At 39.2% G+C, this 22,531-nt stretch overlaps 1 protein-coding gene and 1 long non-coding RNA gene across 3 annotated transcripts in view; one reads left to right on the forward strand and one right to left on the reverse strand.

Moving 5' to 3' along the window:
- nbeaa (neurobeachin a) overlaps positions 1-22,531 on the forward strand; it is a 772,475-nt gene that overhangs the window by 248,680 nt on the left and 501,264 nt on the right. For both annotated transcript variants that reach the window (XM_073043888.1, XM_073043887.1), the window contains exons 22-23: positions 5,305-6,315; positions 20,980-21,197. In XM_073043888.1, coding sequence (XP_072899989.1) covers positions 5,305-6,315; positions 20,980-21,197 — 1,229 coding nt within the window. The remainder of the gene's footprint in view (positions 1-5,304; positions 6,316-20,979; positions 21,198-22,531) is intronic.
- LOC140726904 (uncharacterized) overlaps positions 1-22,531 on the reverse strand; it is a 284,399-nt gene that overhangs the window by 156,022 nt on the left and 105,846 nt on the right. The window lies entirely within an intron of this gene.

The raw sequence follows: 22,531 nt of genomic DNA on the forward strand, positions 1-22,531 counted from the left end.
AACAGAATAACCTATCCCATTCTTACTTTTCTTCTTTGCATCTGTAAAATTTAGACCTTGTGACCAGGTGATCGGATTTCAGTGGGAGAACATTTTGGGAATAGTGATCATAAGTTTTAAGATAATTATGAATAAAGATAAGTCTACACCTCAGGGTTGAGGAGGTTGCTAAACTGGGGGAAAGTAATTTATGATATTAGTAAGGATAAGTTGAGGAGTCTGTATTGGGAGCAACTATTACACAACAGGTCCACATCTAGGATGTGGGATTCTTTAAAAGTTTAGCAGTTTGAAATCAGGACTGGCATAGTCCAGTGAGGAGAAAAGACAAAGTTTCAGAACTTGGAATGACAAAAGACATTGTATATTTAGTCATAAAGGAAAAGGAGGTATACACAAGGTTGTAGAAGGTGAATAGACCTTAAGAAATATAAAGGAAGCAGTAAAGAACTCAGGCAGCCAATTAGGAGGACCAAAAAGGGCCATGACATGTCCTAGGTGAGTAGGATTAAGAAAATTCAAAGGCATTTTATACATAAATTGGAAGCAAGGGCACATGAGATAGGACCACTCAAGGGTAAAGGAAGGAATTATCCCCAGATCCAAAGGATGTAGCTGAGGCACGAAACAAGTACTTCGTATCAATAGCTGGATTGATTGAAAAACAAAAGTGGGTAAGTCCCTAGGGTCTGATGTGACCTGTCCCAGGTTAGTGAGGGGAGATTGCTGGAGCCTTGACAAAGATCTTTGTATCCTCTCTAGCTTCGGGTAAGGTCCCAGAGGATTGGTGAATAGGCAATGTTATTCCTTTGATTAAGAAGGGCAACAGATATAATCTAGGAAATTTTAGCATGACTTTGTGAGGGTCAAGCTATGTTTTAAAAATGTGAAGAATTTTTGAGGAGTTAATAAAATAGAGCAGGACTGTGGATATTGTCCAGGCTGAACTTTAGCATGGCATTTGACAAGGTCCCTCATGGTAAGCTGATCAAGAAGATTAAAATACATGAGATATATGGAGACTTACAGATTGGATCCAAAATTGGCCTGGCCTCTGAAGACATAGTGTAATGGTGGAGGGGTGTTAATTTGGCTGGAGCTCTACAGGGGTCACACTGGGACCTGAAGTGCACTATGTGCACAATAAATTGCAGGACTCTTAAGAGCATTGATATACAGAAGGATCTTGAAATCCAAGATAATAATTAGCTCCCTGAAAGCAGCAACACAAGTAAATAAAGTGGTTGAGAAAGCAGATTGCATGCTTGCCTTTATTAATCAGGGCATTAATTATAACATTCAAGAAGTCATGCTGCAGCTGTATAATAATTTAGTTAGGATGCATTTCGAGCATGCATTACTCGAAGGATGTGGAGGTTTTGGAGATACTGCAGAAGAGGTTCACCAGGATGTTGCTTGAATTCGAGACTATCAATTATATGGAGAGATTGGACAGACTTAGATTGATTATTTTTTCGAGTGTGTCAGATGAAAAGACAAGGGAGTTATAACATTATGTGAGATGTATATAGGAACATGTCTGAATCTTTTCCCCAGGGTAGAAATGTAAAATAGTGCAGAGGACATAATTTTAAAGTGAGAGGAGCAAAGTTTAAAAGAGATATCTGGAGTGTATGTCTTTTACACAGTGATCGGTGCCTGGAGAAGCTGCCAGGGGTAATGGGATAAGCAGAGACCAAAGTGGCATTTAAGAGGCATTTGGACAAGCACATGAAAATGTAGGAATGGAAGGATATAAATAACATGCAGGCAGGTAAATTTAATTTAATTTGGAATTTTGGTCAACACAAACATCATGGGCTGAGGGGCCTATCCTCCTGCTGTACTGTTCCATGTTTTATGATTCTGACCAAAACTACAATGTCAGAACGGGACATGAATTCTTAATACTAAAAATGTGATATAAGATGATTTATTCACTCTTTGACATGCTTTAGAGACGTTTTCTTCACCTATGGTATTAGTCCAGATGTGATGATCTGTCATTGATAATACATCAATGGGGTGTTACATAAAGATATATATTGATTGAATTTTAACATCTACTATATGCGTGACATTAGTAAATAGCTAATTCTTTTCTAGAATTGTACAGCAAGTGAGGAAAGGATTTAGAAATAAAGTTTTTAAAATGTTATTGCAATGAAAATGGTAATTTGCAAATTAAAAATTGCAGTATTTGTTAATCTTATCAGGGCTGGAATGCTTCCTGATTGGAATTTCAATGCAACATAATGTCCCTGCTCCTAAACTCAATATCTGACTGATGAAGGCCAGCATGCTAAATGCTTTCTTCACCAACCTGCCAACTTGTGTGGCCACTTTTAGCAAACTCTGCACTTGTACTCTCAGGTTTCTCTGTTCTACAACACTCATCAGTGCTCTAATGTTCACTGTATCAATCCTGCCCTGGTTGGACTGTACAGAATGCATCACCTCATTTATCATTCCTCAGCCCATCTTCCTAACTCATCAAGAGCTCTTTGCAATTTGTTGTAACCTGTTCTACAATCAACAAGACCTGGTAATTTAGTACCGTCAATAAAGTTGCTCTTCATACCATGCACATTCATATCCAAAGCATTTACATAAATATTGAATTACACTGACCTCTAAAGTACCCACTAGTCATAGGTTTCCAGTTGGAAGATCAACCTTCAGCCATCAGCCTTTGCTTCCTATCACTAGTTCCTCTTAACTCCAATGCAACCTAACCTTCCAGGCCAGCCTGCCATGTGGGACCTTGTCAAAAGCCTTACTAAAGTCTATATACACAAACCCTTAGTAATTTCTTCAAAAAACTCCAGAAGATTTATCAGACATGACCTCCCATGCACAAAACCATACTGATGATTCTTGGTTAAGCCTGGACCATCCAAGTGATGATACATCTTGTTCTCAGAATTCTCTCCAATAATGTCCTTATAGCTGAAGTCAGGCCCACTGGTCTGTAGTTCCCTGGCTTGTTCTTGCTACCCATCTTGAACAATAAAACACCAATAGCTACCCTTCAGTCTTTGCCAGGGGCTAATGGTGGAGTAAATATTTCTACAAAGGCCTCTGTGATTTCTTTTCTGCTCTCCTATTAGTTCTGGGGGTGCAGCTGATCAGGCCCTGGAGATTTGCCCATCTTTCCACCGCTACTTATTGTTACGAATCCCGTAACTGGGTCACTTACCAGCAAAGATAGAGAGGTCCGTTGAAGTCTGATGGTACTATTTTTAACAGTTTTATTGGTAAAAATACACAAAAATAATATCAATGCAAATATACAGATACTATACATCGTCAATACTAAATCTAAACGTGTGGGTATAATAATAATCAATAAGAAATAGCTCTATTGTTGTCTAGGGGATAATGTATTGTCCGATGGAAATATAAAAGTCACTCAGTTCATTCAGGCTGCAGCCTTTGGTTGGAGTCAAGAGAGAGATTTTAGAAACTTTCCAGCTTTTCCTTTTTATGATGTCGATCCTTCGAAATTTCATTGGTGTGGTCTCTTCTTTAGCTAAGCCGTTCTTCCGTGGTAAGCCTGCCAATTCCTAGGCAAAGGGAAAAGGACGCACACGAGCCCCACCGGCTGTCGCTATTAAATGCTGTCACTATTAAATGCTGTCACGGGATTTCTAGCGTTTCTCCTGGTGCGTCTAAAGGGGTTGTTCCCCAGACCCTCTTTTATCCTTACTCACGGGGTCTCAGATGTCAATCAGGTTGGGATGATGCAATCCCTCAACCGGCCCACTCTGGTCACCTCCTGAGGGCTTCAATGAATAGTACAGTACTCAATACACAATTCCGTCTCCAAGAGACAATGACCGTTATCCGTGGCTTTGTATCGCTGAGGGCAGGATACACATTCCAAACCTTGTGGATTCTCTCTCATTTCCTGGGTCCCAGACCCGAATTAATAGCGATCTTGTGATTCTCAAAAAGGTGGGGGCTACTTTGTACCCTTCGGCCCCTCAGAGTTGTGGCACATTCGTAACATTATAAGGAGTTTGTACATTCTACCTGTGATTGCGTGGGTTTCCTCTGGGTACTCCAGTTTCCTCGTGCATTCCAAAAACGTTCTGGTTGGTAGGTTAATTGTTCACTGTAAATTGTCCTCTGATTAGGCTAGAATTAAATTGGGGGATTGTTGCATGGCGCAGCTCGAAAGCTTAAATAAATAAAATCCTAATGCACTTCAAGGCTTTAATTACCTCCTTCCTCATTAGATGATCCCTCAGGGATAATTTCCCTAGCCATTGCTGTTATGTTCTCATAAAAAACACATTTCCTTAACTCTTACCGGTTCTTCTGACATGCCTAAAGCATTGCTATCCTGGAACATTGAGCTGCCAGCCCTGCTGTTCCCTCAGCCATATTTCTTTTTTGGGGACAGTATCCCAGTTCCTAGAGGCAATCCATTCTCTCAGTTTCAATAAAGTCCAGTCAATGATTTGTCATCCAAATTGCTTGATCTACTAAAATTATTTACCAGATGGTTTTTGCAGATAGTTTTTGAGGGAATGCAGTGTAGGTTCACGAGGTTAATTCCCGGGATGGCGGGACTGTCATATGTTGAAAGATTGGAGCGACTGGGCTTGTATACGCTGGAATTTAGAAGGATGAGAGGGGATCTGATTGAAACATATAAGATTATTAAGGGATTGGACACGTTAGAGGCAGGAAACATGTTCCTGATGTTGGGGGAGTCAAGAACCAGAGGCCACAGTTTAAGGGGTAGGCCATTTAGAACAGAGTTCAGGAAAAACTTTTTCACCTAGAGAGTTGTGGATCTATGGAATGCTCTGCCTCAGAAGGCAGTGGAGGCCAATTCTCCGGATGCTTTCAAGAAAGAGTTAGATAGAGCTTTTAAAGATAGCGGAGTCAAGGGATATGGGGAGAAGGCAGGAACGGGGTACTGATTGTGGATGATCAGCCATGATCACATTGATTGGCGGTGCTGGCTCGAAGGGCCGAATGGCCTACTTCTGCACCTATTGTCTGTAATTTTCTAAAACCTTCTTCACTTTGTGAATTTTATTGTTGTTTTACTGAGTTACAAACAAATTGAATCATTTAAAGGGTTTTGGCCCTGAAATGGCAGCTTTTTATTCCTCTTCATAGATGTTGCCTGACCTGCTGAGTTCCTCCAGCATTTTGTGTGTGTTACTTTGATTTTCCAGCATCTGCAGAATATTTCTGTTTTTGATTTGTTTCAACTATGCCTGAAAGTTTTGATCCTTGGTTATGCCTTGACTGCTATTGATTGTAATTGACTTAATTTTTCCAAAGGTCACTTATGAAGCTCACAAAGAATATTTGGCCAAGATGTATGAAGAATATCAAAGACAAGAAGAAGAAAACATCAAAAAAGGGAAAAAAGGAAATGTCAGTACAATCTCTGGTCTTTCATCTCAAGCAGTTGGATCTAAAGGAGGCATAGAAATCAGGGAAATTGAAGATGTTTGCCAGACACAGAGCCCAGAGAGCGAAACAGACTATCCTGTCAGCACAGATTCTAAAAATCTCTTGGTTGAAGCAAGGGTATCTGGTAATGGAGCAGGTGGTCCAGACAGACCCACAACTGGAGTACATGTGGAGGTTCATGATCTCTTGGTGGATATCAAAGCTGAAAAGGTAGATGCCACTGAAGTAAAGCTTGATGATCTGGATCTGTCACCTGAGACATTGGTAGTTGCAGAGAGCTGTAATCTGGTAGAAGTAGAATCACTGCTGGACAATGTGTATACCTCTGCTGTTGAGAAACTTCAGAGCAATATTGGTAGCAGCTCCATGACACAACAAAGGGAACAAAGGGACAGTGGTCCTTTGATATCTTTAGTAGATGAAAAAGATGATGAGTCAATTAATTGTACCTCATTTACTTTTGATAAAGCAACAAACCATCAAGAAAAGCTTTTGGCTGACCTGCCCTCTGCTGACAATCTTTCCCTTGCAAATGTATCAGAGAACCAAATACATACCAGCGCTAGTGATGACCTGGGGCTATTGGCTCATATGACTAGTAATTCAGACAATACTAGTCCAAAACCTATAACTGAGGATAAGAATTTTAAAATCTCAACAAATTTGGAAGAAATGTGTATTCTGACTGAATCAGAAGGAATTGTTCCAAAAGTTTATGCTGAAATGATTGGTACACCGATTGATTCGGAACTGTCTTTGAAAAAGTCTGTGGGTAACTTAGATGCTTCTAGCACAATATCTGATACTGACAGATCAGATGATGGAAAAGAAACAGGAAAGGAAATAAAGAAGATTCAAACCACTGCTACAACCCAAGTAAGATTAAAAATGGTACTATGCTTTCCTGTTTTATTACTTGCAAATATGTTTTATAACAATTTTATTCTTATAATTAAAACATCTTTTTTATTTTATAGAACTGTTTTTGTGTCTGTTCCTCATATTCACTGTGCTGTTCAATAGTGTTCATGTCTAATTATTGCCATTGGGCTGCAATGTTTAAAATCATAATAATTTTATTCTGGTGCCATTTTAATTTACAGTATTTAACAGGCATTTAGACAACATAATAATAAATCTTGATTCAGATTTTTGAGGTACAAGGATAGGAAAGGTTTTGGTGATAATGAGCCAAACATTGACAAATGGAACTAGCTTAGATGGTCGTCTTGGACAACATGGACCGGTTGAACCAAAGGATCTGTTTTCTTGCTGTATGACTTTGTGATATCCAAGATTAATCAAAACTTAGTTAGAGTTGCTGCTGACTAAAGTCCAATCAAGATGGACCCTTCTGTATTGGCACCAGTGCATACTCGTATTTCAGTTAAAAAATGAATTTGAACTGATACGATTTTTAAACTGTTACGGTTAGCACAACACTTTACAGTACAGGCGACTCGGGTTCAATTCCCATCATTGCCTGTAAGAAGTTTGTATGTTCTTCCTGTGACTGAGTTTCCTACTCCATGTTGTATGTCAATAAACATACATAGCATAACCAATTTAATACTTTGAACATGAAAACAGAATTTATGATTGATCGCTAACAAGGGTTCAACTAAGGTAAAGAATGATCTTAAGAAAAAATATTTGAACGAATGCTGATGCCTATAATATTAAAATGTATGTTTTTAACTTAAGCAGTGGGTATGAATATCATTGGCATTCCCCATTCCCATTCCCCACTAGAATTTATTCCCCATTCATAATTGTCCTTGATCAGATGAACTTCTATGTCCAACTGCTGTAGAATTTGAAAATGAATCTATAATATTGTTGGGTAAAGTATTCTAGGTTTCGACTGTTATGGGCAGTGTTGTATATCTTGGGTGATCATGGTCTTCCTATGACCATGATTGTTCTTGACAATGTTTTCTACGGAAATGGTTTGCCATTACCACCTTCTGGACAGTATTTTTACCAAGACGGGTGACCGCAGCTATTATCAATACTCTTCAGAGATTGTCTGCCTGACGTCACTGGTTGCATAACCAAGACTTGTGATATGTACCAACTACTCATATGGCCATTTAACACCTGCTCCCACGGCTCCACGTGACTCTGATGGGAGGGGTGGGGGAGCAAGCGGGATTAAGCTACACCTTGCTTGAGGGTGACCTGCAGGTTAGTGGAGGTAAAGAGAGCCTTCAACCACCTTTGGTTGAGACGTATCTCCACCTCGCCATCTCAAGATTTAGACCAAATGAAGGAATGCCTATTTGTTTCCAAGTCAGGGCAATCTGTGGCTTGGATGTGAACTTGCAATTCTCAGATTCTCTTGAAGACTACTCTGAAGATTGCCAGAATTTTGCCTGACTTGTGTCTGAATCTAATGGTTGGGTGTATCAGGGATGGGCAGGAGTCAGAGTATAGAGGACTGGTGGGAAGGTTTGTGGAGTGGTGCAGGAGGAATCAGCTGCTCATGACTGTGGCCAAAACCAGGGAGATGATGATTGGTTTTAGGAGGAAGGGGACTGTGATGAGTCCTATATACATTTTGGGAGAAGAGGTTGCGGTGCTGGAGGAGTACAAATACTTGGGTGTTCACCTTGACAACAGATTTAACTAAAAAAACCAACACCATGACAATTTACAAAAAGGGGATTAGCAGACTCAATCTCCTAAAGAAGCTGAGATCCTTCAATATATGCAGCAGGCTGTTGGAGATCTTTTACCAGTCTTTTGTAATGGGTCCAGTCTTTTCAGCTTTATGTTTGGGGAGTAGCATTGGTTCTAGTGATGCAAAAAGACCAAATATACTCATCAAAATGGCTGAATTCATTCTTGGCTACAACCCGGACTCTTGAATTAGTGTTGGAGAGGACGTCACTAAACAAACTGTTACCTATTATGGACAATCAGGTACATCCTCTCTGTGACCCACTGAATAAGCAGTGGCACACCTTTTTGAACAGACTCATTCAGCTCTGTCACAAGGATTGTTACAGAAAATTCTTTGTATCATATATAATAAGCATATACAACAGTTCATCTCTGTGCGACAGGAGAACACACATCATAGTACATCAGCTCTGCTTTATTATTTCGTCCATTATTATTGCACATTGATACATTATTATTGGGTATATTATTATTCTGTATTTTATTATTAACTCTACATACAGTTAAGTGTGTTTTTAAATGTTGCTGCTGTAATGAAAGAGTTTCCCACTCAGGGTCAAGCAAGTATTTATTATTATTTTAATAGTTGTATAGCAGGTTGTCTGCTGAGTATTTTATTCTGTTTTAACATAATGGCTTCAATACAGTTAAGTAACTTACTGGAACATTCAAAAGGTCTATTTGGCAGACTGTAAAAGAAACAAATTGCCTACCTCAAAGAGAAGTAGAAAATTTGATGAGTTTTTATGACAATCTAATAGTATTATGCTTTTTGTTAAATTGCAGATTACTTAATGAGCTAAATTTAAATTCCTCCATGTGGTGAGATTTTAACATCTCTGGATTATTGCTTGAGATCTTAAAATAGATAACTTAACCAGGATGTACAAAACAGATGAAACAGAATTGCTATATCTTTGGGTGCCAATTTTGATAAATCCATGGGCACTGGTCTTTCTGTGATATCAAGAGCTCCATCTAGTGGCAGCAGGTTGAAAGGTTAGCCATGATGGAGCAGACAATGGAGCTGAATGGCTTTGAATTTTATTATGTTGACAGCACTATTTGCCTTGTTTTTTCTCAGATCTTATAGGAAATTTCAGATTTTTAAATCTTGGGTTCAGCCCTGAAGGTATCTTTACTACCAAGACGCTGCATTTTTTTTTTCAAATATGTCTGGTTTTTCTAACTTCATTTTATCTTTCACATTAATCAGAATAGTTTATTTCTGCCCCTACTTTGGTTATCTACTACTAAGATTAGATTCAGAGCATTCTTTCCACCAAATTCAGTCACTCTGTAGCCTATATAAATGTGCTCATCCAAAACTCACCTGCCCATGACAAAATTGATCAAACAACTTGCTTGAACACAATTTTTGTGCTTACAAGATGGCATTGCTGAACCACAGTGATGATCTGTTGGCTACGCACAATACTTGTACATCTTTTGAATTACTCTCACTGCAATCTGCACTATATAATTTCTCCTCAAACGTTGTACTTTTTAAATGAATTTTTTATGAGTTTCTACAATGTGACAAAATAAAAAAAGTTAAAAAGGTTTATACAGTGCAAAACAAACATATCAAAAGTACAGTTAATAACAATTAAGAAAAGCACCCATAGTAGAATTGTACAAAGTTAGTTACCACCCCACCCTTCCACTACCCAACTCCAAGCCAACCTTACGATATATAAAAAAATTAACCAGAACTTTATTACCACAGAGCTGTATTTATAAAAAGAAGTTATATTGCCTACTATACTACCTAATCTATAATATGTTTACACATTAAAAAAAACCCATAAATCTTAACTGCAAGAAGATGGAAATAAGGGATTTAAATACAAAAAAAAGGGATGCACTCTTAATCTAAACGGGAATTATGAAAATATACAAGAAAAGGTCCCCACACCTTTTGGAACTTTATGTCTGAATTAAGAAGTGAATAATGAATCTTGGCAAGGTCTAAGCAGGACATAATGTCTCTGAGCCATTGAGCATGATTGGGTGGGGTAGCATCTCTTCACCTAAGAAGGACTGCACGTCTGGCCAAAAGAGAGGTGAAAGACAATGTATGATGCTTAGTCGGAGTCAAATTCATGTCAACTTCTCCCGAAATACTGAAAAGAGCAATCAGAGGGTTAGGTTCCAAATAGCAATTAAGTATATGAGATAAAGTTTTTAAAAAATCACTCCAGAATTTCTCCAAGCTAGGACAAGCCCAATACATATGAATAAGAGAAGCCTCACCCCCTTTACACTTATTGCAACAGGGACTAATATCAAGATAGAACCGCAATAAAATTTAGTTTTAGACATATGAGACTTGTGTATCACCTTGAACTGTAAAAGGGAGTGGCAAGCACATCGAGAAGTTGAATTAGCTGACTTGAGAATTGTACCCCATACTTCGTCGGACAAAGAAAAATTTAAATCATGCTCCTAGTCAGTTTTAATTTTGTCAAAGGGGGCTTGCCTCAACATCGTTAACGTATCTCGAATAGTAGAAATTAAACCTTTACCCAATGGATTCATATGAAGAAACAAATCCACAACATTTTTAACGGGTACCTCAGGAAAGTTTGGTATTAAAGGATTGATAAAATGTCTAATTTGGAGATATCTAATGAAATGAGTGTTAGGTAGGCCAAACTTTACAGACAATTGTTCAAAAGTTGCAAAGTGGTTATCTATGAAAAGATCTTCAAAGCACCTAATGCCCTTTCTGTGCCAGTCTAGAAATATTAAATCTTGCATAAAAGACTGAAAAAGATGATTATGCAGAATAGAACTATAACCATATAACAATTACAGCACAGAAACAGGCCATCTCGGCCCTTCTAGTCCGTACTGAATGCTTACTCTCACCTAGTCCCACCTACCTGCACTCAGCCCATAACCCTCCATTCCTTTCCTGTCCATATACCTATCCAATTTTTTTTTAAATGACAAAATCGAACCTGCCTCTACCACTTCTACTGGAAGCTCATTCCACACAGCTACCACTCTCTGAGTAAAGAAGTTCCCCCTCGTTTTACCCCTGAACTTTTGCCCCTTAACTCTCAAATCATGTCCTCTTGTTTGAATCTCCCCTACTCTCAATGGAAAAAGCCTATTCACGTCAACTCTATCTATACCCCTCATAATTTTAAATACCTCTATCAAGTCCCCCCTCAACCTTCTACGCTTCAAAGAATACAGACCTAACATGTTCAGCCTTCCTCTGTAACTTAGGTGCTGAAACCCAGGTAACATTCTAGTAAATAATCTCTGTACTCTCTCTAATTTGTTGATATCTTTCCTATCATTTGGTGACCAGAACTGTACACAATACTCCAAATTTGGCCTCACCAATGCCTTGTACAATTTTAACATTATTTCCCAACTCCTATACTCAATGCTCTGATTTATAAAGGCCAGCATACCAAAAGCTTTCTTCACCACCCTATCCACATGAGATCCCACCTTCAGGGAACTATGCACCATTATTCCTAGATCACTCTGTTCTACTGCATTCCTCTATGCCCTACCATTTACCATGTATGTCCTATTTTGATTATTCCTACCAAAATGTAGCACCTCACACTTATCAGCATTAAATTCCATCTGCCATCTTTCAGCCCACTCGTCTAACTGGCCTAAATCTCTCTGCAAGTTTTGAAAACCTAGCGGGTTAACCTAGAAAACCTAGACTAGAGAGAGAAAAACCGTGAAGCCCATTATATTTTCTGAACTGAGCCCATATTCTCAGTGTGTCTGATATCTGGATTAACAATTGATTTAGGTAAACGGCAGGAAGTGCGGAGATGGAGAGATTCTTATTAGAGTTCAACTCCATTGCCACCCATATCGGGCAGTCAGACTGATTATAAAAGTAAGACCAAAAGATAAGACAACGTATGTTGGCTGCCCAGTAACATAAATGAAAATTGGGCAAGGCTGTATCACCTACCCTTTTTGGTTTTTGAAGATGAGTTTATTTAGTCTGGGATGTTTGCCCTTCCATAGATAGGACAAAATAATAGAATCTAATGAATCGAAAAAGCTTTAGAAATAAAAATTGGTAAAGATAAACGTTGTACTTCTAAATCAACTTAATGATCTACAGATTTCATGAAGTTCTGATGACCTTGGCAGACCAAGCAGGTACGGGAGCATTAAGCAAATGAAGGTTCATCGCCGTGAACAGAAACAAGGCAGAAGGGGGGACTCCAAGTGAGACTGAAACGCGGAAGGATGAGGCCCCCTCTATCCAGCATCTTGTTATACAGTCACTGGAGAACAAAACTGAGGACCTGAGGGCAAGATTACTGTATTGGAGGTAAATGAGTTGTGTACTATGTTTGAGCAAGACATAGCTTTCTTGCAACATGCCAGATACAGCAATCTGACCCAAAGGCTTCGTAATTTACAGAGTGGACTGCACTGCTGAAAAGGCAAAGGTGGAGGTGTGTGTTTCATGATAAACTCTTGGTGGTACTCCGATGTGGCAGGTTTGTCAAACTCGCAAACCTACCATCCGTTCTAATTACCTGGAGTTTTCCTCCACAATCCTGACTGCAGTTTACATACCACCATAATCAAGCACTTGAGATACTGCATGACGCTGTCTGCAAACAAGAAACAGTCTATTCTGATGCATTTTAAATCATAGTCAGAGGCTTCAACCAGGCTTGTTTGAAGAAAGCCCTATCCAATTACCATCAGCATATAGCCAGAGGTCCCAACACACTAGACCACTGTTATTCTAAGATAAGGAATGCATACTGTTCCATGCCCAGACTGCCTTTCGGTAAAGCTGATTACTTGGCTGTCCTTCTACTTGTGAGTTTGACAAACCTGCCACATCGGAGTACCTGCATACAGGCAGAGGCCAAGGAGCAAATTGCCCAAGATTAGGGCATCAAAGAGGTGGTCACGAGAGACAGAGGATCAGCTGCAGGATTGCTTTGAGTCGGTGGACTCATCTGAGGAGCTGAATGAATACACCATGGTTCTCATGGACTTTTATTAAAACAGTTGTAGATGAGTGTGTCCCCACAAAATTATTCATAGTCTTCACCAACCAGAAGCCATGTATGAACCATGAGATCTGCTTTCTGCTAAGGGCCAGATCAGAGGCATTTGGGTCTGGTAACCAAAACAATTATGAGAGGTCCAGATACGATTTCCAGAAAGCTGTCTGATGTGCGAAGTGACAATTCTGCACTAAACTTGAATCGAGTTGTGGCAGAGCTTAAGCATTACCACCTCTTATAAAGTTAAATCGAGTGACAAATGCAACAACAGGTTTTTACTACTAGATGTACTCAATGCCTTCAGTGCCTGTGTTGAGAGGTTGGTGATGAAACATATCAGCTCCTGCCAGGAGCAACTTGGATCTGCTCCAGTTGATCTGTTGTGATAGTATCAAACAATAGGTGCCATTTCATTGGCTCTTAGCTCAACCCTGTGATATCTGGACAGCAAGGATTCTTTATTGATTAAAGGTCAGCATTCAATACCATCATCCCCTCAAAATTTATCAACAAGCTTCAAAACCTTAGCCTCAATACCCACGTGCAATTGGATCCTCAATTTCCTCATTTGCAGACCCCAGTCAATTCAGATTGGTAACATCTCCACCACGATCTCCATCAGCACAGGTGCACCACAGGGCTGCGTGCATAGCCCCCTGCTCTATTTGCTTCACACTTATGACTGTGTGGCTAAACACAGCTCCAATGCCATCTTCAAGTTTGCTGATGACACCACTGTTGTAGATCAAATCAACTTAAGGGAGGCAGATTGAAAATCTGGCTAGTGGTACCACAACAACTCACTCAATGTCAGCAGGTCCAAGGAGCTGATTATTGACTTCAGGAGGAAGAAGCCAGAGGTCCATGAGCCAGTCCTGATCAGGGGATCAGAGGTGGAGAGGGTCAGCTACTCTAAGTTCCTCAGTGGTTTTATTTTGAAGTACCTGTCCTGGGCCCAGCACATAAGTGCATTTAGGAGGAAAGCATCGTAGCGCCCCTAGAAAATGATACCTAAAAAATTGAGAAGCTTCTGTTGGTGTGTTATGGAGAGTATATTGACTGGCTGCATCACAGCCAGGTATGGAAGCACTAATGCCCTAGAACAGAAAATCCTACAAAGAGTAGTGGAGATGGCCCAGTACAAAGCTGTCCTCACCTCCCCACCTTAAACACGTCTGCATAAAGCTTTGTTGCAGGAAAGTAGCATCCATCATCAGGGACCCCCCCCCCCCACCACCCAGATCATGCTCTTTTCTCACTGCTGTCATCATGAAGAAGGTAAAGGAACCTTAGGATCCACACCACCAGGTTCAGGAACAGTTATTATCCCTCTACCTTTAGTTCTTGAACTAAAGGGGATAACTTCACTCAACTATATTTGCCCCTTCATTGAAATGTGATCATACCAACTTATTATTATTATTATTATTTCTTTTGTATTTGCACAGTTTGTTGTCATTTGCACACTGGTTGAATGCCAAAGTTGGTACGGTCTTACACTGATTCTATCATGGTTGTTATTCTATTATGGATTTATTGAGTATGCCTGCAAGAAAATGAATTTCAAGGTTTGTATATGGTGACATATATGTACATTGATAATAAATTTACTTTGAACTTTGAGTTTTATTGACCTGCATTAGCAGTACCTTGATATGAAACATACATCAGAGGTTCGGATCCCTCCATTTATCATGCGGTTCCCTACATTAAACTCCATAACGTTGAAAGCTCTATATTCTTCTGGTTCTAGTTTTTTGCACATCCCCAGCTTTTATCTACCTTTATGACTTGTATTGAGATCTAAAATCTAGAATTTCCTACTTGAAACACTGTTCCTCTCTACCTCTGATTTCTCCTTTATACGTTTGTACATGTTGCTTAAAATGTAGCTTTTTAATTATCTGTTCAGTCATATCTCCTTAGATGAGTTAGTGTCGTTCTGTTCATTTGTGAATTACTTTGAGGCACTTTATCATAATGGTGCCATATAAATGCACATAGTTATAAATGTAACACCTTACTTAAAAATTTTACTGCTATGCTGTAGGTATTTCATTTTAGAAATTCTGTAAAAACAGTCTTCTGTTTTCAGCCTGTTTGGGTTTGAGCTGAGATAAGGGACTTGTTCATATTTAGAATGTGGTGTCAGCTAATTGGGATGGTGGAATTGGGAGAAGGTTCTAGAGAATGCTGGTGAAGAGTTTTTTTGTGAGGGACACAGGTGTGGGTCAAAGCCTTTCTTGGGAGCTGGGAGAAGACAGGTGGGAAGATGGCTGAGGATGTCGTCCCTGTTGCACAAGGTGCTTTGTGCAGATGAATAGCTTCAAGAAGGATGGACCAATATATCTGTGGGAGATCCCATTTGTTTGTCATGGATTTCAAGTGCCATTTGGAAGGTGCAACGTGTACATAGAACGGCTTCTGGAAGATTTGAGCTCAACTGTGCACATGTGACTGTTTAAGTATAAGGGGCCCTTTTTCTGTTTTTTTTTCATTCCTTTAATAACTGGTTGCTTACGTTAACATTCTTAAATATACTTTAGAATTGTATGCAGTGTACAATCTATTATTTATTGCTGACAGGCAATAGCTGGGGGCAATAAATCACACAGCATTCACACAAACTGGGGTTTGGAACGGCGAAACATCCTAACCTCATGGATTTGATGGGAGCAATCACATACACTAGACGTAAGAAGCCTGAGAGAGGTGGGTTTCTCACTGCAGAGTCCAGTAGCTGTTGGCAAGGGGCTAATGAGCTGCATTTGCAGAGACGCCCAGTAAAAAGGGGTTTCATAAAGATTATTTATCCTTCATACAAGTTCTGAACACTTCCATGGGCGAGGTGTCATAGTCTAGAATATAGTCAATGCTCTGCCTTAATTTAAGAAGGGCTGCAGGGACAACCCAGGAATCTACAGAGATAGGTGCCAAATCCCTTGTTTGTTAAACATATTAATGATTTGGCTGAGATTGCAGGTGGTATGATTTGTAAGTTTGCAGATGACACCAAAATCGGCGGTGTTACGGATAGTGGGGAAGAAAGTAGGCAAAGGAATGGCAGATAAAATTTAACTTAGATAATTGCGGAGTGATGCATTCTGTGAAGTTAAATCAGGCCAGGACATACACAGTGAATGGCAGCATGCTGTGGAGTTTTGTTGAACAAAGAAACTGAGGAGTACAAATACATAGTTTCCTAAAAATGAAAAGACGGGTACATAGGGTGGTTTAAAAAATAGCACATGAATGTCCCAGGATGAGCTGTTCCTTTCTAGTATCCCAGAATGAGGCTATACTTTTTGGAACATCAGAGATATCCTCCTTTTTGCCTTTGCTCCACCATGAATGCTGCCCTCAACTGTATCTTCTCCATTTCACAGACATCAGTCATCACCCCGTCTTCCCACTACCTTAACAGGGCTGGAGTTTCTCTTGTCCTTACTGTCCACCCCATGAACCTCTGCATCCAGCACAACATTCTCCACAACTTCCATCATCTTCAGCAGGATCCTACTTCCAAACACATCTTCACCTCCACCTCCGTCTTCCCCTCACTCAACACTTTCCAAAGGGATTGTTCTCTCTGTGAATCCCTTGTCTGTTTATCTTTCTCCACCTATCGCCCTCCCTTGAAGAGGAAGAAATGTCACATCACTGTCTCTCAGCCTATTCTGGCTTCTCTCTTACCTCTTTTCACCTGCCTATCACCTCCCCATAGGGGCCCTCCTCCTTTACTTTTTCCCATGTTGCACTTTCCTCTCTTAACAGGTTCCTCCTTCTTCAGCCCTTTACCTTTTCTACCTATTGGCTCCCTGCTTCTCATTTCATTACCCCCTCCCACACCCCACCTGGCTTCACCTATCACCTTCTAACTTGTACTCGTTCCTCTCCCTCTAACTTCTAACCCTGGCTTCCTTCCCCTTCCTTCCCAGCCCTGATGAAAGGTCTTGGCCAAAAACCTCTACTGTTTATTCCTTTGCATAGATACCGCCTGTCGTGCTGGGTCCCTCCAGCATTTTGTATATATTATTCTGAACTTCCAACATCTGCAGAATCTTTTGTGTACATGATGTTGTTGCTGTGGTCTGGCATTGAGTACAGAGGTTGCCATGTTAGAATTGTACCAGACACTGAAGACTACTCTTCGAGTATTGTGTGCGGTTCTGATTACCAGTTGTAAGAAGGGTATAGTTAAGCTAGAGCGCGTGCAGAAGAGATTCTCAGAGATGTTCGCTGAACTTGAGGGCTTGACTTATGAGGGCAGATTTCTGGGTCTGTTTTCATTGGAGCAAAAAAGGCTGAAAAGTGGTTTTTTAGAGGTTAATGCAATTATGTGGGCCATATACAGTCCCTATAAAAAGTATTCAACCCCCTCTGCAGATGTTTTCATGTTGTATTGTTTTACAACATTGAATCACAGTTGATTTAATTTGGCCTTCTTGACTCTAATCAACAGAAAAAGACTCTTTTGTGTCAGAATGAAAACAGATCTCTACAAAATGATCAATGTTAATTACAAATATGAAACACAAAATAATTGATTGCATAAGTATTCACCTCCTCTTTAACATTACACACCAAGTCATCACTGGTGCCGCCAATTGGTTTCAGAAGTCACATAATTAGTTAAATGGAGATCTGTTTTTGGAAACCTGTGTGTAGTCAAGGTGTTTCAATTGACCGTAGTACAAATATACGAGTATCTGGAAGGACCAACTGCTGGTGAGAAAGTATCCTGACAAAAACTACACCATGAAGAGAAAAGAACACTCCAAGCAACTCTGCAAAAAAGGTTATTGAAAAACAGAAGTCAGGAGATGGATACAAGAAAATTTACAAATCACTGAATATCCTTTGGAGTACAGTTAAGTCAGTCATCAAGAAGTGGAAAAATATGGCACAGATGTAAAACTGCCTAAAGCAAGCTGTCCTCAAAAACTGAAGGACTGTACAAGAAGGGGACTAGTGAGAGAGGCCACCAAGAGACCTATGACAACTCTGGAGGGAGTTACAAGCTTCAGTGGCTGAGATGGGAGAGACTGCTCATACAACTGTTCCCCAGGTGCTTTACCAGTAACTGTTGGAAAAAAAAACTCACATGAAATCTCAGCTAAGGTTTGCTGGAAGAAATGTGGAAGACTCTGAAGTCAGCTGGAAGAAGGTTCTATGGTCTGATGAAACCAAAATAGAGTTTTTTGGTCATCAGACTAAACGCTATGTTTGGTGTAAGCCAAACTTCGCACATAATCCCTACTGTGAACCATTGATGGCTGCATCTTGCTGTAAGGATGCTTCACTGCAGCAGGCTCTGGAAGGCTTGTGAAGGTAGAAGGTAAAATGAATGTAGCAAAATACAGGGAAATCCTGGAGTAAAACTGATGCAGTCTGCAAGAGAACTACGACTTAGGAGAAGATTTGTTTTCCACCAAGACAATGACCCCAAGCATAAAGCCAAAGCTACACAGGAATGGCTTTGAAACAACAAAGTTAATGTCCTGGAGTGGCCAAGTCAAAGTTCAGACCTCAATCTAATTGAGAATTTGTGGTTAGACTTGAAAAGGGCTGTTCACTCATCCCTGCTATCTGACGGAGCTTGAGCAGTTTTGTAAAGAAGAATGGGGAAAAAATTGCAGTGTCCAGATGTGTAAAGCTGATAGTGACCTTTCCATATAGACTCAAGGCTGTAATTGCTACCAAAGCTACATCTACTAAATACTGACATGAAGGGTTGAATACATATGCAATCAATTATTTTGTTTTATATTTGTAATTAGTTTAAATCACTTCGTAGAGATCTGTTTTCATTTTGACGCAAAAGAGTCTTTTTCTGTTGATCAGTGTCAAAAAGCCAAATTAAATCTGCTGTGATTCAATGTTGTAAAACAATAAAACATGAAAACTTCCCGGGGGGGTGGGTGCCGGGGAGTAAATAGTTTTTATAGGTGCTGTATAAAGTAGATTGTCACAGGGAAGGGGAGACTAATACTAGAGGGCACAGGATTAACTTGAAAAGGGAAAGATTTAAAACAGATCTGAGGGGTAATTTTTCAAACAGAGGGTGCTGGATATATAGAGTGGTTCATGCAGGTACAATTACAACATCCAAAAAACATTTGGACGTATAGAAGTTTAGAGGGATATCACCAAACACAGTCAAATGGGATTAGTTTAGATAGGCATCTTGGTTGGTGTGGATCTGGTGGACTGAAGAGCCTGTCTATGCTATAATAATCTGTGTGACAAACTGGAAAACGTAACAGCTAAATTTCTTTGTCTCATTGTGCTTGTAATCACATTGGGTAAAGTTGTTGTATTATAATATTGTTGTATATAACCTCAACCTTAACAGAACATTTGCTTATTAATCCCAGTTCTGTGAGGAAATTATTGTTTGTCAGCATTAGTTGTCAGCATATTGTCAGCATATTAATAATATTAAATTCCTTGTTTCCATGCATGCAAACACAGTTGTAAGTGATTCACTACTGATCAGCCAGCCACTGTCTGATGGAAGAGAGTGCTGAATCCACCTGAAGATCCTGTTGCAAGTGGGCAGGGGCACTTCCCATATATTTAAATGGAGAGGAATTCTGCAAGGGATTTCAGAGTATTCGTTAATCTAGATTTTTCTTCAGAATTTATGAACATCTTAGGGTGCATGGGTTTCAGTATGATTTTAAAATGTCATTAAATACATATGTTATAGATGTCATTACAAATGCTCATGTGTTTGAAACAAACTCATCAGTTTAGCTTGGTTTGTTTTGTGCCTGTGGAATTAGAATTGTAGGAAGTTTATGTCAATAAGTGTGAACATATTGTACAATTTACACACTAAATATATGAGGTGTACATGTAACATTCATTAACTGGACAATGCATGTTATAATCATTTCATTCAGTTAGCTAGCAAAGATTAGACATAAACTATCTAATAATTTCTTCCACAGTGCTTTGCATATGTCTTATATCTATTTTTGCTGGAATTCTTTTAACTAGACCTGCATCAAGATGCGAAAAATTGACTACTTCTTTGCCTCCACAGAAGTAACTTGACCTACGGATTTTTTTCTCAGACAATTTATTATTGTCATCCAAAATAATAATAATTGATCATTAAATAACACATTAATTGTGGGAGTTAATTATGATTCATTAAAAGTTTCATTAAAAATATATTTATAAATAGATGATTTCTTGCTGTTCTTTTCTTATCTGGAACTAGGAATTTACGAGTATGAGATGAATAGGATTGTGATAATATTGAGTTTCATATTCTGGAATGCTAAACTAAATCAGGATTGTAAGCCTTATCTATTGTAAGTTACCTTCCAACACTGTCACTGTAGGAAAGTTAAGCAGTATTAACCAATAATTTAAATAGTAGTTTACTTGACTACTTTAGTTTTTTTTCTGAAGGGTTCAGTTCAGGTTATGGGTCCACTTCTCGACAAAACAGATTAAGATACAAACGCATTTCTTACAAACTAAAAGCTTATCACTAAATTGCTAATGAATAAATTGTCCATTGCAGAAAGAGATCCTTTCTGGTCTGAGAATAAGGTGTAAAATTTTGGGTTTCTATATGTACTGATTATGGCTTTCATTTTTTCTTGTTTTAATGAAAACTTTTATGCTAATAAAGTATGAGCTGTTATTCCTCCTGGTCACTTTACTTTTTTTTCACAACTACATGTATATACAAAATAAAAAATTACACCAGCTATGAGTATTTGTGTTCTGAAACTAATTGTCTATGGAGATGGATAGTAAATATAGAGCTCTGATAATGTTTATAAAGCAATTATACTTGTTTCATTTAAAGGCTGTTCAAGGGCGAGGAAGTGGATCCCAAGAAAGAGATCTGCGTGTTGATCTGGGTTTTCGAGGAATGCCAATGACTGAGGAACAGCGCCGGCAGTTTAGTCCAGGACCACGCACCACTATGTTTCGCATCCCTGAATTTAAATGGTCTACGATGCATCAACGCCTATTGACAGATCTGCTCTTTGCATTGGAAACGGATGTACACGTTTGGCGGAGGTGATAAAACAGTTTTTTTGTGTGTATTTAGCAATAAATGTAACAACATAGAAATGAATGAAAAATTATTGTACTTTTGCCATTCTTAATGTGCTGCAAAACAACACAATTTTTGAAGTATACTGTTGTCTAAGTAATATGCAGACAATTTGATCACAATAAAAGCACACAGTGTGTCTAATAAGTGTTGTGATGTTGGTTTCCATTAGAAGAATTTGTAGATTTTCAAGAATGATACCATAGAATTTGCATTTATCAGTTGAAGTGTGGTACACCTAGCAGTAAATCAATGTCATAACCCATACTATAATATAAATCAATTATAAGAAAATTATATATTTCAGAACATCCAGCTTGTCTGGTGCTCTATCCATCACCTAAACCATTCATTCCCTTCAATGCCAGAGCACCTGCAAAGATCAACTACATATATGGACAAATAAATGGCAGGTGGAGTTTAAACCAGCTAGTTCTGAGGTGTTGTACTTTGGGAGATCAAATGGAAAATGACAATATAATGTTTATGGCCTCAAGAGTGTTGATGTACAGAATGAACTTGGGGTCCAAGATCATAACACGCTGAAAGTGACTACATAAGTTGATAAAATGGTAAAGAAGTTGTATGGGATGCTTGCCTTTATTAGTTAGGGTATTGACTTCAAGTATCAGCAAGGTATTCAGATTCAGTACTGAAGATCTATGCTGATCAACTTGCTGGAGTGCTAACTGATATATTTAATGTCTCGCTTCGGCATTCTGAAGTACCCATGTGCTTCAAGCAGTCTTTAATTATACTAGTGCCCAAGAAGAATGTGGTAAACTGCCTTTTTGACTATCGTCCAGTGGCACTTACATCAGGAGATATTAAACTTTATGTCATCACAAAGTACACTGCAGATGCTGTGGTCAGATCAACACGTACAAACAAGCTGGATGAATTCAGCAGGTTGGGCAGCATCCGTTGAAATGAGCAGTCAACGTTTCGGGCCGAGACCCTTCGTCAGGACTAATATCAGTTCCAAGACATTTCCAATGAAATTCCAAGACATAGGCTTCAATACCTCCTTGTACAACTGGATCTTCAATTTCCTTACTCACAGACCCCAGTCAGTTTGGATTGGCAACAACATCTCCCCCACAATCACCATCTGCACAGATGCACAATGAGGCTGTGTGCGTGTTTGTACGTGTAAACTTTATGTCATGAATCCCCTACCGTTAACTGATGAATCTGGACCCCAACTTGGGAACCCCGGACTAGATCAGCTCTTCCTTGAGTAGCAACTTGGATCTGTTCCAGTTTGATACTGTTACAAAAGATCGACAGCAGATTC

This window comes from Hemitrygon akajei, chromosome 4, assembly GCF_048418815.1.
Source record: "Hemitrygon akajei chromosome 4, sHemAka1.3, whole genome shotgun sequence".
In the NCBI taxonomy this organism is placed as follows: Eukaryota; Metazoa; Chordata; class Chondrichthyes; order Myliobatiformes; family Dasyatidae; genus Hemitrygon; species Hemitrygon akajei.